Source organism: Vombatus ursinus, unplaced genomic scaffold, assembly GCF_900497805.2.
Source record: "Vombatus ursinus unplaced genomic scaffold, bare-nosed wombat genome assembly UNPS02015255.1, whole genome shotgun sequence".
Taxonomy (NCBI): Eukaryota; Metazoa; Chordata; class Mammalia; order Diprotodontia; family Vombatidae; genus Vombatus; species Vombatus ursinus.
Window position 1 is genome coordinate 38,247,427 of NW_020955033.1, and position 18,104 is coordinate 38,265,530.

General features: G+C 36.3%; 1 protein-coding gene across 5 annotated transcripts in view; it reads right to left on the reverse strand.

Annotated features, from left to right (window-relative positions):
- The window catches only part of LOC114031886 (piezo-type mechanosensitive ion channel component 2), a 527,965-nt gene that overhangs the window by 118,072 nt on the left and 391,789 nt on the right, over positions 1 to 18,104 (reverse strand). For all 5 annotated transcript variants that reach the window (XM_027847078.1, XM_027847079.1, XM_027847077.1 and 2 more), the window contains 5 exons: positions 12,854 to 12,999; positions 6,607 to 6,837; positions 4,255 to 4,378; positions 2,672 to 2,955; positions 474 to 622 (listed from right to left, as the gene is read on the reverse strand). In XM_027847078.1, the coding sequence (XP_027702879.1) occupies positions 474 to 622; positions 2,672 to 2,955; positions 4,255 to 4,378; positions 6,607 to 6,837; positions 12,854 to 12,999 (934 nt within the window). The remainder of the gene's footprint in view (positions 1 to 473; positions 623 to 2,671; positions 2,956 to 4,254; positions 4,379 to 6,606; positions 6,838 to 12,853; positions 13,000 to 18,104) is intronic.

Sequence of the window (18,104 nt, forward strand, 5' to 3'; positions counted from 1 at the left end):
ATGTATATTTTCAAAAATGTCGACCTCTAAGCAACATCTAGAATCTTGTAGACATGTCATAAAAATATCAGTGAGACATATCATGTGCCCCAGCTGGATATGGAGGCAGGTTTCTATCTGGTGCTCCCCAAACTTAGGGGAGGCTTTCCTATATACATTTGTAAAAATGTCTTCTCTGCAGGCTGTATATTAAAGAATCAGGCCTCTATTGTTTAGTAAGAAAAATTTTGGGAGAAAGATATAAATGAGGAAATATTCCTTGTGTAAATGTAATTGGCTAAGATAATATTTTGCCAAGTCACAGTTTGCTTAGGTAAAACAAAATCATTCATGTTTCTGGTTCTAAAAATTAGGGCAGAAATTTCACCACAATTCTTTATTTTTAATACAAACATTAAAAAATGCTTTCAAATGATGTAGATCTTGATTACAGCCACTACTCTGATAACCCAAAGAAAACTAAACATACTCACTTTTTTTGATTCAATCCTGTCATATTCTCCCATAGGCCTGGGAAATTTTCAAACTGATATGTGTATATGAAGATAAGCACCAGCATAGTGTAAATAACTACTGACATCCAAAAATATTTTAGTATCTTCCTCCACCATTCATAGTGGACCTGGGAATCAGACATTGCAAAAGAATAAAGAAAGGCTACAGAATGATTGATGTAGCAAATCTGTTTAGCTAATACGTAAAACTGGGTATATGGACTTTTTGGGGGGAAATTACAGTATCAGGTTACCAACTCTGTATACAATATGTATGGAAATGTGTGTGTGTATGTGTGTGCATGTGTAGAAATCAGATCTCTTTCCATTTGTATACAGGTGGCTTCAAAGCTCTGAGATATGGGGTTAATACGGCTTTATCATAAAAACGTTGATACTTATTTGAGAAATCAACTAAATTTTGAAGAAATTAAAATTTGTGGTTATTTCAATTGAATAATTTTTCTTTCTTCATATGGTGAGCTCATATTTGTCTGCATTTTAATGAACTTTCTTGTGGATCAGCTGCATTAGTATTTTGATACTACACTGGCTGCTGTCATAGTTGTCTTGCTCTGTCCACTACAATAAGAAAAACACTAACTGGAGTTTGAAGACTCATCTCCAGAGCTCACTATCTGTGTTACTCTGGGCAAGTCACTTAACCCCCCTGGGCTTCAGTTTCCTCATTCACAAAATGGAAGGTTGAATTTGATGGCCTCTAAGGTTCCTTCCTTCTCTAAGTCTCTGACCTTATGAGATTACAAATTCATTGGAGTATTATCTTTTAATTCTATTATTTGAAGTCTTCTATAAGTTTAATGAAAATAAGCCTTTTCATTAATGCTTTTACTAATGTAATGATCCAATATTATACCAATGCAATGGGATTTTGCTTTTCCCTCCCCCCCCACCCAAACCTGGGCCTTTGATTTTATTGGTATAGAAAACTCCCAGATAAGGAAACTCTTTCTACTAGTGGAGTACCTTCTCCCCAACATACAGTCTTAGAGCTGCCTATAGCACTGAAAGGTTGCCTAGAATCATACGGCCAATATCTGCCAGAGGCAGGATTTGAACCCAGTTCTTCGTAGTTCTGAAGTAAGTTCTTTATACACTAGGACAGCTTTTTTCCTTTTAAAAGTTATTTCATTTGTTGCTTCTGGACTTAGTTAGACCTAGGTTCAAATCATTTCTCTGACACTTATAACTTTGTGACCTAGGCAAATCACCTAGTCTCTGAACCTTATTTTTCTCACTTACAAAACTGTACTAATCCTTGATGTTATATTCACCTCTTTAGGCTATTGGAAGGCTCAAATGAGATTAAGTTTTAAAGGGCTTTGCAAACTTTAAAGGACTAGATGTCAGTTACTTTTGGTTGGCATAGAATCTAGGGAATGCAACCTGTGTTTAGTAAGCAAAACATATAATTATAAAAAGTCGTTTCTGGGATCCAAAATCCAAACATAAATGCCCCAGAGGAAGCACTTAGTACTTTAGAATATCTATGCTATTACAGTGAACTTTAAATTGGAATAAGTGAATTCTAAATTAGGTAGAAACCTTGCTTAAAAATAAAAACTGAATTTAAATAATTATTTAAATATTACATATTGGCTTCAAAGATCCAAGATTTTGTGAATTTGAGTGCCTCTTTCACAATGTAGACTCCAACTCTCTATATCTTAGTAAATGGTCTTTGAAAGTTACAATGGCTGAAAAATTTATTCCCCTGTGGCCAACTTGGTGACAAGGTTCTCTGAACTTAGCTCAGTTCATCTTCTGTTGCAGACGCTTAGTCCATCACCATGTTACATGCAATACATTTTTAGCTTAGTAGAATATGTAAGAGCTTCTGCTCTGCTTGTGTAATCTATACAACTTCATTATCCCCTTCATGCCATGATGAAGCATTAGAGGAGGAGAAACTTTATGAGCATTCATTTTTAAAAAGCCAAATACTCCCATACCCTAATTTTGAAGAACTGAATCAACTCAAAGAAATAGTTTCAAATTCTAGGGCTCAATAGGAGTGAACGTTATCATCTGCCATCATACTCTTCATCCCCTTCTTCACTCAATCCATCTATTCTAGAGACTGATACATGACAATTATTCGAATGAATCTCTTAGAATCTATATGAAGTACACAGTATGGTTTGCCTTTTACATACCTGATACAAGGCCACACAAAACAGGAAGAGCACCATGTAGATGATTTTGTACATTACGATTGTACCCTCAAAGCTGACAAAGAAGAACATTCCTCCACAAACGTAAATCCAATATTTAATGAACATGGCCATCACCAAATTTCCCATCGCTTTCATGATGTCCTGGTCATCATCATCTTCATCATGATCTTCTTCTTTCTTGCTTTCCTGCTTTTTTATCTTTCCTTTATCTTCTTCCTTTTCCTTGGCCTCTTCTTCCACTTGCACGTCTTGTAGTTCATCATCTTCCAAAACAGAAAACTTACGTTTTTACTGTTTGCTTGTAGTACAATTATAATTACACTTGGAAAAAATGCAATTTAAATTTTTTCTGGGGTCCTGTACCTTTTTTCTCAAGTTCAACACTTAGGTCATAGTCAATTTAAGCACCTGTGATGAAATGTGTGATTTTGATAATCCAGCTGATGTGGTAGAGCAGAGTTAACAGACTTGAGTTTGAATCCTGTCTTTAACAATTACTACCTGTGTGACTATGATCAAGTCACTTAACCTGAATGGGCCTTATTTACTCCCATACCCTAATTTTGATTAAAGGAAGGTTCCTCATTTATAAGATAAGGGAGGTGAACAAGAGGATCTTTAATGTTCCTTCCAGCTCCATACCCTACAATACTATTCAAACAATTGGCTGATTCATGAATGCAACAATATTATACCAATTATTGGGCTGACTTGACCAATTTATTATGTTATTGTTACTGCTTAATCAAATAAAAATATCTAATCTGACAATCCTGCAGAAACATAAATAATATTCACCTAGAGGCCAGAAGGTGAACATATAACTTTTTTGTTCTTGTTTAGTCGTTTCGGTTGTGTGTGACTCTTTGTGACCCCATTTGAGTTTCCTTGGTAAAGATAGTATAGTGGTTTGCCATTTCCTTCTCCAGTTCATTTTATAAATGAGGAAACTGAGGCAAACAGGATTGAAAACTTGTCCAGGGTCACACGGCTAGCAAGTATCTGAGGCCAGATTTGAATTCAGGAAAATGTCTTCCTGACTCTAGGCCTGGAACTCTACCCACTGTACCACCTAGCTGGTGTTGATGTTGAAAAAAAAAAGTTTCCATTACTGGAGCTAAAAGGAAAACTCTAATAATGATCAGTCTTTCCCCAGGAAAGAATAATAATTTTGAAAACAAAACAGTCTGCTATTACATGTACTGATATTTCTTACTAAAGATTATGTATTTCCCTTTACCCCTCAAAAGGAATTAAACTCCTGTGATCAGAGAATGTAGAAAATATTATTCCATCTCTTTTCTCATACTAAGACAGTGAATTAAAATTAGACGGTGAGCTGGTGATGATGGGTGTAGTACAGAATATCCTCTTGGTTTTCTAATTCATTACTGATTCCCCATTATAAATCCCTTTTCTAAATAATTAACAGACAATTATCATGTGCTAACTATGCACATGGCACTGTACCTAATGTTGGGCATAAGACATGAACAATAACATAGCCTTTGCCCTCAAGGAGTTTACACTTAGGTATGCAGAGGACACTTTACACATTTTACCTTTTTCCTCATCTTCCTGGCTTCCAATTTTGACCTCAGATAAAAGAGCTTCCTTTAATCGAAGAGCTTTTTGCTCTGTGAGGTGCTGTCTTAGCAGCAGCCAGAAAGTAATGGTGAAAAGAATCTGAAAGCAGAAAGCAAACTCATTAACCATTTAAAATGTAAGTAATAATGTAACAAATCGACTATTCTTAAAACTTCTCACTCCTAAGGTGGGGGTGAGGGTGGCGGTGGGTGATGAGAAAAGCAAGTAGAGTATGTCATTTGAGGTGGAGTCAGTTATCCATTTTATTTCATCAGAAAGAAGTTTGCTTTTCGATTCCCTTTCATAAAAATGCCGGCATACACTTAGTGAGTGCCAGTAATGTACCCTGTATTGTAAGAGACCCTGAAGAAGAGTGATGATGATGCATTATCTGTGCAGTGACTGCACATTCTAAATTGCTTCCATCTGGGCAGGAAATCAACTTTTCAACAAGTGTTCTCCCTCAAGATGCTTGTCCTTGGTTGATTTCCTGTCCTCATTATGGCATTGTTACTATTTTTAAATAAGAATAGGCTCCTCTTTTTAAATCTTGCAATGTCCATTATAGACAGGAAGGAAAATGCATCACAGAAAATAAAACCCATTATTATTTCAATTATCATCCCAAAGAAGAAATAAGAAAAAAAATCCCAGTTGAGAGCTAGGACAATCACATTTTTATAACTGATTTTTAAGTGTTAGGGAGAAAAATTTTAATTAATACTGTGATGACTTATGAGAACTGCCTTCCTGACAAAGCCTATATCCTTTTTCATCTTGATGTCAGTGTTCATAGAGAGTAAATCCATCTAATAAATCTTCCCATGGATGTTTTTTGGGATATTTATTATTTTCCCCTACTAAACATAAGCTTAACATAACATTCCCACTTATCTGGAAGTCGGGCTTCTCAGCAAACTCAAATATATGAGACACTAACAAATCTAGAAGTCTCAGAGTCACTGAGTGTTTAGGAAAATGGCAGTCACAAATCTATATGCACTTTATTTTATTCTAAAGGAATGCAATTACCTTTAGATCAGAGCCTTACAATCTTAGTATTGCATAAAAATTAAATCCAGAATTGCTGGTCACCCTAAGCACACAATTATTCTTCCATCATGTAACTTTCTTTGCCAGGTTTCTGTAGATGTGTACCTACTCTTCACCATTGATACAAGTATAGTGGTGGGAGAGTGAGATTCAAGTTAATATATGCGATTATGATATATTTTGCATTGACTTTAACATGTTAGTATCTATAGTAAATTTCATTTTGTGTTTAAATAATTGTTATGTTTAAGATCTAAAATTGTGAATGTCAGATCATGTAAATACCATCCTTTGTGAGGAACTGGTTGAGATTATAGAAATTGCATTGTATGGAGTCTCCAGAGAGATGGTGGGTAGTGAGAGTATCATCAACAACTTAGGGCAATGCCATTACTGACGACTGGAATTTTAGTGCATCATCTACACAATGGGTACCATACCGAATGTATGCTGTCCTGTTAACAAAACAGGTAGTGAACTCCACAAAGTTCATCATTCAGAAATCAATCCTCTATTTAAAAAATAAGACTCAAATATAAGTGAATTTAGGAAGATAATGAAGCATCTATGAGCAAAAACATATCATGATACTATCATTAGGGGAAAGGAATCATTAAAATAGCATATTCTATTTCCAAAAAAAGCGTGCTTAATGGCAGGACAAAAGTATAAAACAATATCTTTATCAATATTCACTAGTCATATACAATGTGTTAATTAAGCTTAAAGATATACCCTATCTATTTAACTGTCATATACAAATTTGGTATCTTTCAACCCAAAGTAGCTTCTGTTGTTTTCTTGTTTTGACATCTGTATTTTCTTTCCAAACACCTCATTTTTAATGTAAACTAGTGATGTCAAATTCAGATGTTGACTATTGACTTAGAAACCCACAAATTAACATTATCTAAGTTGTATTGTATTTTTTATTTATTTTATTAAACATTTCTAATACATTTTAATCTGGTTCCAGCCACATTCAGTATTGTGGGGGCCTGCAGCTATTTGATACCTCTGCTGTAAACCGTTCTGTCATTGCTTAAAAGAAAAAAAAAAGCTAAGGAAAGAATAGATTCACTCATAGGATTTTAAGTGTTTAAAAGGATGAATTGTGGGACATAATAATTGTTTAAAATAGTTGCTCCATCTTTTTCTCTGATGAAAAAAAAATTTTTCTGAGAAGGATATTATTTAGCACCTGTAGGATTATTATAAAAATTTTTGCTTTGAAGTGTATATCCTCTAATTTCATTGCTATCTAGTCCACTTACCTTTGATGCAAGTTCCCCTGGTGCTTTTTTTTCTAGAAAACCTGGAACCTCTTTAATTTCTTCAAGGTCAAAAGACCATATGTATTGTAATGTCAGTAGTAGATTCCCATAAACAACCATGAAAGGAGAACTGATCATTGCATATTTTCTTCTGTTGCGAATCATCCAAAGAGTGCAAGACCAAATCAATAGCACAAAGGTCAGCCAGCTATGATATGTAATACTCCAGGCCTCAGTGGAAAAACAAAAAATAAGGTAGATTCATAATGGTTAACAGAATTTTTAAACCCCTTCACCCTAGAAAGTTAAAATTAGGTTAAATTAAAAAAGCTTGGATTTGGTTAAATAGTATTTGAATTGAGAGTGATTGGACATTGAAGGGAGAATGTGGAGCCAAATACTAGTATTTGGTGCTCTGAAGGAGAAAGAAATAGTTGCTTTTGTATAACATGACACTCTATGTCCTTTAAACAGTTCCTGGGGACTTTTTAAAGCCTTCTTCCTTAACTCGAAATATCTCTACTTTTATCCTGTCTCAGAATATCTAGCACAAAGTATCTTATGCTCTTTTATCCTCCAATCCTGCCTTCTTCTCTCTTAAAAGATTAGAAGCCAGCCATTGTGTGTTTGTGTGTGTGTGTGTGTGTGTGTGTGTGTGTGTGTATTGGGTGATTTGACCCACATCTAGAGTTAGAGGATAAAAAAGTTTGAGAACCACTAGTATAAGACATATAAGATAGATTCAGGGTCTACCAAAAATATAGTTTTATTTCTTTTGATAGGGATTAAATACACACACAAATATACATATAAATACATTACATGCAAATATATGCATATATATGTGTGTGTTTGTGTGTGTGTGTGTGTGTGTGTTGTATGTCAGGTATCTAGTCATATGAATCCAATTACTCAAAGTCAATCCAAAGGTAAGATTCTTTTTAGTAATGTCTTGATCAGAGTCCAAATGGCATACATTTTACCATTCAATCAATCAACAAGCATTTATTAAGCACTCACTATATGTCAACAGTGTGCTAAGCCCTGAGGATAGAAGTGGGATTAGAATGTGGTTTGATTTAAGGCAAAGAGAACAATCAGGAACAATTGTAATACTCTGGGAATGAGGTGATAAGGGCCTGCAACAGGAAGGTAGTTTTTTGAGTGGAGAAAAGAGAGTGTATTCAAGAGATACTGGGAAGGCAGAAACAGTAAGATATGGTAACAGATTGGAAGGTGGAGTGAATGTGAGAGAGGAGTCAAAGATTGTATGTTGATTACAAGTCTTGGTGACTGGGAGCATGTCAGTGCCTTTGCAAGTAATAGAGAACTTAAAAAGAGGCAGCGAATTTAGAAGAAAAGACAATCAGCTTTTTTGGGTACATTGTGTTTAAGATACATAAAGGACATCCATATGGAAATGTACAATAAATAGGCAGTTGGTGATGTGAGGCTGCAGCTAGGTGGCACAGTGGATAGTGCCTGGTTTTGACTCAGGAAGACTCATCTTCTTGAGTTCAAATCCAGCCTCAGACACTAGCTTGGGCAAGCCACTTAATCCTGTTTGCCTCAGTTTCCTTAAAATAAGCTGGAGAAGGAAACCACTCCAGTATGTTTTCCAAGAAAACCCCAAATGGGGTCATGAAGAATTGGACAAGACTGAAAATGACTGAACAATAGCAAGATGTGGGACTGCAGTTAAGGAGATAAGCAAGAGCTAGAGATAGAGATCTGTGAATCATTTGCATAGAAATGTTAATTGAACCCATGGGAGCTGATAAGATCAGCAAATGAAAGTGCATTAGAGAGAAAAGAAAAGAGGGTTCAAGACAGACCATTGGAGATGGGGCAGATATCCACAGTTACTGGGTAAGATATGGATGACGATCTAGCAAAAGAGACTGAGAAATAGCAGTTAGAATAGGTAGAGGCAGAACCAAGGAAGGACAGAGTCATGAAAATCCAGTGAGAAAGGAGTATCCAGGAAGAAAAAGTATTCATCAGTATCCAATGTGGCAGAGAAGTCAAGAAGATTACATATCTAGGAGAGGCCATTAGATTTTGGAAACAAGTGATTCCTGGTAATTTTAGAGAGAACAGTCAGTTGAGTGATGTGGTCAGAAGCCAAACTGCATAGGGTTTAGAAAAAAAATGTGATGAGATGAGGTGGAGGCACCAAATGTAGACAGCTTTTTCAAGGTGTCTAACTGAGAAGAAGAGGAAAGATATATAGTCTGATAGCTACTAGGCACGGTAGGATCTACTGAGATTGTTGTTGTTTAAGGATGGGGGAGAACTTAGATGCGTTTGTGGGCAGCAACAAAAGCATGGAGGATGGTAGTGGGGCAATCTGATGGAAATTGTAAGTAGGAACAGGATCAAGAGTGCATGGAGAGGGTTGGCCATTAGCAAGAAGAACCTCATCATCAGAGATTGGAGTAAATGAGGATACAATGGGGAATGAAGTCAAAGAGATGTGAAAGAAAGAGAGAAGAGGAAGCAATTAGCAAACAGCCTCCCAAATTCCTTCCAAAGAATAAAAAAAGATTTCATTTGTTAATCGTTCTCAAAGGTGGATGCCAGTACATTTTCCAAATCAACTTATAAATATTTTCAACACTTGACTGTTCAAGAAACTGATTTATCTAAATTAGTTCCTTGTCAGTATGTCTGATAAAGGATTTTCTGGGAGAAGAGATTGAAAGTACTACCAAAGCGGTTTGGGAGTTATCTGGATTTCAATTGGCACCATAATCTTTATTCCTGATTAGATCAGGTAATCAAGAGTAGAGTGTGATTACAAAACAATTTATGAAACAATTTTCTTGCAAGTCTTCCTAAATAAAATCGGTTTGGAACAAATAAACATAGGCTTTCTACATTGCTTCCCTAAAGTATATTCTGGTTTTACGGCAATGCATTATTTATAATAGGGTTATTTAAAGCAGGTGAGCATTATAAAATAAGGGCAGCTAGGTGGCTCAGTGGATAGAGTTTGGAGCCTGGAGTCAAGAAGATTCATCCTCTTGAGTTCAAATCTGACCTCAGACTAGTTGTGTGACCCTTGGAAAGTCACTTAACTTTGTTTGCCTCAGTTTCCTCATCTGTAAAAGGAGGTGGAGAATGAGATGTCAAATCATTCCGGTATCTTTGCCAAGAAAACCCCAAACAGGGTCACAAAGAATCAGACATGAATGAAACTGAACAACAGTGTTATAAAATATCAACAAAAATTCATTTATTATTTTAAAAGTTATTGTCAACTTTCTCTACCACTACCATGAAATTTTCTCATCCTGGAAGTTCACTCTAACCCTGCAATTCCCACTGGAAGTACTACTTCTCTCTTATTGGATGTCTACTCCCAGAACTTCCATTTAATTATGGTGTTTGGGCCAGCTGTGTCTTCATTTCTCTCCAGGATACACACTAGACTTTCTTTACCACGTCCATACTAGGTAATTTCATGTCTCTTCCTCTACTTTCCAGCTTCTGTTTATTTGCTGTCCACTAGAATGTAAGTTCACTAAAGGCTGAGACTGTCTTAGTTTAGTGTTTAGAGTTTAGTGACTGGCACAGAATAAATGCTTAACAAGGGCAGCTAAGTGGCACAGTAGATAGAATGTGGAGCTTTCAGTCAGGAACTCTCATCTTCACGAGTTCAAATCCAACTCCAGGCACTTACTAGTTCTGTGACTCTGGGAAAGTCACTTAATTTTATTTGCCCCAGTTTCCTCATCTATAAAAGCAGCTGGAGAAAGAAATGGAAACCCACTCCCCTAAATGGGGTCACGAAGAGTCAGACATGACTGAAATGAATCAACAACAACAAAGTGCTTAATAAATGCTTGTTGACTCACTGACAGTCTTTGAAGGATTTTTTAAAATATCAGAAAAAGTAGGGAGATAGTGGTGGGTGTGAACAGGTTGAAATAGATAACCAATAAGGAAACTCAAAGAAAGAAGGGAGGAAAACATGCCCTCTATGAATTGAATGATAGGAAGAGAAGTTGGACCAGTTATGTGGCAGGATTGAAGGATGACAGATGGATAGTAATTGTGCTCCACTAGTACCTTCACAATATCTAGAGGGTGAAGAAGGCCTCTGGATGGTTGGATGGAACTCCTGTGAGAGAATATCAAAAGAGCTGCACAGCAGGGGCAGAGGTCCCAATCTGTATCACTGGAGGGAACTTGAGCCATTTGAGTATTTGGATATTTTCAACATCAAGTCCCCACATTTAATTTTTTCCATTTTATTATTTTTTCATCTTTAGAGTTTATAAAAATTAGATCACCTTTAATTTGGTTTATCACAATAAATAACAGTAAAAAAAAGGAAGCTATAATTCTGCCATTCTCTTGTGGGTCAGGGAGAGTTCTATCCAGTCATTCCAACTTAAACTGATTGCTATTTACTCACACACACTTACTAAGAGGGAGAGACATAGAAGTGTCAAAAATCCCCCCTCTTTAATTTTAGGGGTAAAATGTCTAAGAATCCATTAAATGTGGCAATTTGCTAAGTGTGGCAATACAATGCTTACTGTGTTCAGTTTGGGAATTTTGTGATCATTTTTGTATACTCATATTCTGGAAGTACACATAAACATATATACATCATTCTGACAGACTTGGCTCCTCTGAACTCCTATGTCTGTCCAAGAAGTCTGACAAAATAGGAATCTTCAGTGCAAAAGAGAAACTTTAAAAAAATTAACATTTTGGCTCTGTTAAAACAACAGAATGGCACCAGGCAAGACCCACACTGAATGGGCAGTCTGCTTCTCTTAAGTGTGTTTTTACAATAGACTTTTTCTGTCAAATAGCAAAATGCAAATTTTAATCTACTTATGAAAGTATTTACTTTATATAAAAATGGCCAAACTGAGCTAACTTTGAGGAAAATAATAGCTCTGTTGTGTCAAGAAATATTATGGTAAGTACCATTTTGACTGAATTAAATACTTGAGATCCAGATATTTTGCTGAAAGTGTTGATAGCATTTGGTTATCAATAAAACTATAGCAATGAATATTAAAATATAATCAAGAGTACAGAGATTGAATTTTAATTAAAGTATGTGATATTCGAATCAGAAATGAATCTTGCTTAATAGGGAGAGCAAAGAATTTTTCTTTGCATCATACTCTGAATGTAACAGTAACTAACATTTACCAGAAGAAATTGTAGCTATGTGTAGGTATTTGTTCAGTTGGCAATCTTTCTTTCAGATTTGGGAAAACTGAATTCAGTTCCTTTTGTCTGAGGCATGACATTTTTTCATTACTCCCCACTGAAAGGAATTTGTCCAAATTGCAGGAATTGACTACTTTTGTTCATTAAAACAATTTTAGGTTTAACCAGTGTGTTCAAAACTGCAGAATATTGTCCTATAGAAAGGGATGAAATTGTATCCCCTTTTCCTTTTATCTACCATCTAAGGCCACATTTTTGCGGGAATGAAAGTGGAGGGTAGAGGAGGCATATAAGTAGTACTATATACTCAATCCTCACACATATACTTCATTTTGATAATCATACTGGGGTACATAAAAGCATGGCTTTATCTGGGAACACCATTGCAACCAGCCAGATATTCCTCCCCAAAAGTGCTTACATTTCGATGCATCCTGTCATAATTTATGTAACAGCTCCTTAGTGCAATGCACCTATGTACACGCCATCATTTGGACACTGATATCTCTATGCTCTACCCTTAAAATTTTGATGCTTCTAGGATCTCACTGATGTGGTTCATCCTGTCACAACCACACACCATATGTTTTTTAACCTTATGTCATTAAAATTCACACCTACCAAAAATTTCCAGGGTCAAAGACTAGGTGAAATCTAACCTAACTTAAATATAAATGTTGGATTACATCTTCTGAAGTGAATAGGAATAGCTCATCTATTAGCAAAGAGCACCTGGAAACCCACTTGGATAAATAGCCCATTCTGCATCTGAAGATAATATAATGGGACAGTCTGGTTTCGGGAGTTAAATTGGGGGAAGTGCATTAATAATTCAAAGTTGCCTGAGTGCAGATGGACATGAGGGGATTTTATAATCTATAAAATAAAAATATGATGAAAAATTAACATGACAAGCCACCATCTTGCCAAGGTATTCGGAAGATAAATATGTTTTGCTGGAAGTACTGAAGGACAGTTTAACACCCTGGACAGACAGTACTGTGTGGACTGCTATCCTAGTTTACTTATATTAGCAGTTTGGACATACCATCATGGCAATGAGGGCACAGATGTAACTCTGTTTCATAATAAACTGGAACACAGAGACCATGGCATGTACTTTAACATTTGGCTTTTCCTCTTGGCTCCTCTTTTCTTCTTCTTCATCTTCGTCTTCTTCTTCCTCTTTCTTTTCTGTGAAGAAAAAAATATTTTTCCTCATCAATTCACAGAAGTATTTTTTAATGTTGCAGATACTCTATAAAATCTCCCCTTCCCCATGTGTATAATACACAACTGTGACTTAGATACTGTCATTCTTGCAAAACCTTTAGAAAGCATTGTTATAATTAAAGAAATATGCTATTGTCTCAACAAGTCAGAACAGAACAAATTGTGTATAGAAGGGATAGGTATATGTAAGTACTGACAGGGCAAAACCTCAGTTTGAGTGAACAGGAAGGGGGAATAACAGAGGCCTGATAAAGGAAAAGTCAGAAAAAAAATTCTTCAGAGTAAGCAATATGTCTCATACCATTGTCAATCTGAGCAAAGGAATAGAAAAGCATTCTGAAATGAATAGATCTGAGGGTAGGCCTAAAGGAAGTTGAGTGTGCATGAAGTCATGAGTAACTGGGACAGTGAAGAAAGAAAAAAGGAAGGAAGTGTTAGGCACTGTACTAAGTGCTTTTCAAATATTATCTCATTTGATCCCCATAATAACCCTGGGGAAGTACATATTATAATTGTCCTTTTCCTGTAGATGAGGAAATGGAGGCAAACAGAGGTTAAGTGACTTGACCAGAGTCACACAGCTAGTAAATGTCTGAGGCCACATTTGAACTCAGATCTTCTTCCTTCAAGTTCCAAGTAAAATCCCACCTTCTATAAGAAGCCTTTTTCTAATCCATCTTAATTCTAGTACCTCCCTTCTGAAGATTATTTCCTACTCATCCTGCATATAATCTGTATGTAATTATTTGCACGTTACCTTCCCCATTAGATTGTGAGTCCCTGAGGGCAGGGATAGTCTTTAAGCCTTTCTTTATATCATCAATGCTTAGCACAGTGCTTGGCAAGTAGTAGGCACTTAATAAATGTGTATTGCCAGCCTGCCTGACTCTAAGCCCATGGATCTATCTACTGTGCCATGTACCTGCCTCAAGAGGGAGTAACATAAGAAAAGTGTTCCTGAAGGACTCTTTTCCAAAGTTTTGGCTTAAGGGTCTCCATTTTTGTTTATTCCGTTGGTAATTATTTTGGTTTATAGATTGAGTCTGAAAAGCAGTGGATAAGTATATGCCATATTTCTCTGTTTTCCAAAGAAACACATCATTATTTTGGGGACTTCTCTATAGCATTTGACACACACGTCCACACTCGCTTCATGGATACTCTTGGTTTTTTTGTTTGCTTAATTGTTTATTTGTTTGTTTGTTTTTAAATCTCTTTCTTGATTCTCTTTCTGTCTAACTGCTTTTCAGGTTCCTTTGCTGGATTGTCAAGTATGTGATAGTGAAGGCAAAATGGTATCGTGGATAAAGTGGTGAACTGAGAGAGTCAGGAAGACCTGAGTTCCTTGACTTACTACTTATATAACCTTGAGCAAATCATTTAATCTCTCTGGGTCTCTGTTTCCTTATTTGTGAAATGAGTGGGTTAGGCCAGATGACCTCTTAAGTGTCTTAGAAGCTAAGATTCTAAGGAAATATTTATATAAGGAAATATATATATATAGAATAGTCTAGCAAGAAGTGGCTCCTATCATGTACTTTGGATCAATAAACAACTTTCTGATAAATGGAATCCTCCCACTCCCAAAGAAAAACTGTTTGAATTATAAAATTCATAGAAGAAATTATACTATTCCTATATCATTATCCACATTTTTTCCCCAAGCCTTCTGTTCTCAATCCTTCCATAGCTTTCTTCCTCCCTCTATCTCAGCCAAGGCTGTCAATTCTTACTTTACTGAGAAAATGAAGCTATTTCACCTGAACTCCCTCTCTCCTATTCTCTTTATCTCACATCCTCTTAAAATTATTCTCTAGTCTCTAATAATGAAGGATCTCATCTTCTTGACAAGGCCAACCCCTATCCATGTGCCTTGATCCTATTTTTCCATCAGATTACAACTTCAATAATTTTTTCTCTTTCTCTCTCTCTTCCTTTCTTCTCCCTGTACCTATCTCTGTGCCTCTCCTTTCCTCTTTCTCCCTCGCCTGTTTGTCTCTGTCTCTTTCTCTCTTTTGGCTCTCTCCTCCTCACCTTTTTCTTTCTAAACTCTCAATTTTCAATCTCTCCCTCTCTATTGGCTCCTTCCTTCCCTTGCTGATTGGCTTGAGAAATGCTGGACCAGTTGCTGGAATCTCTGTCTCAGAGCTAACCCCTGCTGCAGAGAGAGGAGTGCTATTGGGGCTACTGCCTTTTGACACAATCTAAAGCCTGAGAGGGGAAGTCTCTTGGAAAGTACATCTGCTGCCCTTTAAAGCCCTCTTTAATTAGAGAGGGTGAAAGAGACAAAAAAAAGCTAGGTTTTGTATGTTTTTGCTGTGAACTGAGTTTTGCTGAAAGAACAGACTTGGTGTTGACTAGACAAAGTAGATCTAAGGAGCTTGGCAAATCTCTTGATTAAAGGGACTGCTTGTCACTGAAAAGGCATAACATTTTTCTCAGCACCCTCTTGAGGGTTGCTATGGGTAAAAAGAACTTGTCAGTCACTGTTCCATAAGCTCAAGGGCAAAAGAGTAGCAGCATTACCCAGCAGGATAGCAATGAAGAACCAAAATGAGGAGTATGCCAAACCCAAACTTTGGATTACTACCACCATTAGCTACCTTTGTTCCTATTCACATGCCACTGAATGGGGATGGAGGAAGTGACAAAACTGTGCTGACTGGTTCTGCTACAAATTTCTTACATAAACTCAACTGCGACCTCACTGTAGTAAGATGATCCTTTTACACCTGTCAAATCAATGTGCTCTCCTAGGAACTCAACATAGCAGATATTAAAAACCTTTATATCACTCCTCAAGATTACAAGGAATTCCCCCCCTTCATCTCAGCTGAAAACTATACCTCATTTCACAGAGGTTGATGAAAACATTTCCCCAGATGTCACTTAGCACTTTGTTTTGTACTTTTTTTATTTCTATCTGTGTTGGTATTACAACCTTCTCCTAGACAATGAGCTCCTTGAGGGAAGGGGTACTGTCTCATCTAAATTTTGTATCTCCCTAATGAGTGACCAATATTTACTTTTTGCCTTTTGACTTTTATTTTCAATGTTCATTGAAATCATGATTATGCCACTAATTATGTCTATAGGGACATAAGGGACTATGTGATGAGTTTCAGTATATTAAGAACTCCTTTAAGGGGATTTATGTGTGAAAAGATCTGAAAACACAATAGACTCTGTTATAAATTCATCAGAAACTTTACTGTATGATGAAATTATATTATAAAGTAGCAATCACCAAAACTACTTGGTACTGGCTAAGAAATAAAGTGGTAGATCAGTGGAGTAGGTTAGGTACACGAGACACAGTAGTCAATGACAATAGCAATCTACAGTCTGATAAGCCCAAAGACCCCAGATTCTGGGATAAGAATTCATCGTTTCACAAAAACTGCTGGGAAAACTGAAAAAAATAGTATGGCAGAAACTAGGCATAGACCAACATCTTACACCATATACCAAAATAAAGTCAAAATGGTTACACAGTTTAGATACAAAGCAAACCAGGAGAGCAAGGAATAGTTTACCTGTTAGATTTATGGAGAAGGGAAGAATTTATGATCAAACAAGAGATAGAGACCATTATGAAATGCAAAATGGATAATGTTGATTACATTAAATTGAAAAGTTTTTTTCACAAAGAAAGGCAATATTAGGAGGAAAGCAGAAAACTGGGAAAGAATTTTTACAACCAGTGTCTCTGATAAAGGCCTTATTTCTAAAATATATAGAGAACTAAGTCAAATTTATAAGAATATAAGTCATTCCCCAGTTGAGAAATGGTCAAAGAATATGGACAGGTAGTTTTCAGATAAAGAAATTAAAGTTACCTATAGTCATATGAAAAAAAGCTCTAAATCACTATTATTTAGAGAAATGCAAATCAAAACAACTCTGAGGTATCACATCACAACTATCAGATTGACTAACATGAAAAAACAGGAAAATGATAAATGTTGGAGAGGATGTGGGAAAATTGGAACACTAATGCATTGTTGGCGGAGTTGTGAACCGATCTAACCATTTTGGAGAGCAATTTGGAACTATGCCCAAAAGGCTATAAAAATGTGCATACCCTTTGACCCAGCAATAGCACTTCTAGGGCTGTACCCCAAAGAGATCATAAAAATAGGAAAAGGACTCACATGTACAAAAATATTTTTGGCAGCTCTTTCTGTGGTGGCAAAGAATTGGAAATTGAGGTGATGCCCATCAGTTGGGGAATGGCTGAACAAGTTGTGGTATATGAATGTAATGGAATATTATTGTGCTATAAGAAATGATGAGCAGGTGGAATTCAGAAAAACCTGGAAAGATTTGTGAGTACTGATGTTGAGTGAAGTGGGCAGAACCAGGAGAACATTGTACACAGTAACAAGCCACATTATGCGATGACTAACTTTGATAAAGCTTACCTCTTCTCAGCAGTACAAGGATCTAAGACATCTCCAAAAGACTCATGATGGAAAATGCTATCCACATCCAGAGAAAGAACTATGGAGTCTGAACGCAGATCGAAGCATACTATTTACTCTTTATTTTTCTTCTGTTTTGTTTTGTTTATTCTTTCTCATGGTTCCTCCTATTGGTTCTAATTCTTCTTTACAACATGACTAATATGAAAATATATTTAATAGGAATGTATATGTAGAGCCTATATTAGACTGCATGCCATCTTGAGGAGGGTGGAGAAGAGGGAGGGGACAAAAGTTTAAAACTCAAAAGCTTATGGAAATGAATGTTGAAAACTAAAAATAAAAAAATAAAACTACTAACTTGTGTTACTAATCTGTGTATAACCCATATATGTGCAATGGAAGGAATATGAATCTTATGTAATTGTGTGTCTTTTTAAAAAAAGAGCACTTGTTACAATAGTGTTGTTGTAAGACCACTGTCTACCAGAATTCCTTCACCATCACCCCCAAACCTCCCAAACATGGTTTAGGTTAGTTTTTCCCTGAAAGGCAACAAAGTTGGCTTTGAGATTTGATTGGTGTAGGACCCAAGCTATTGTTAAGCCCTTGCTTCAAGTCCCGGTAGAGTCTGGTTGTATT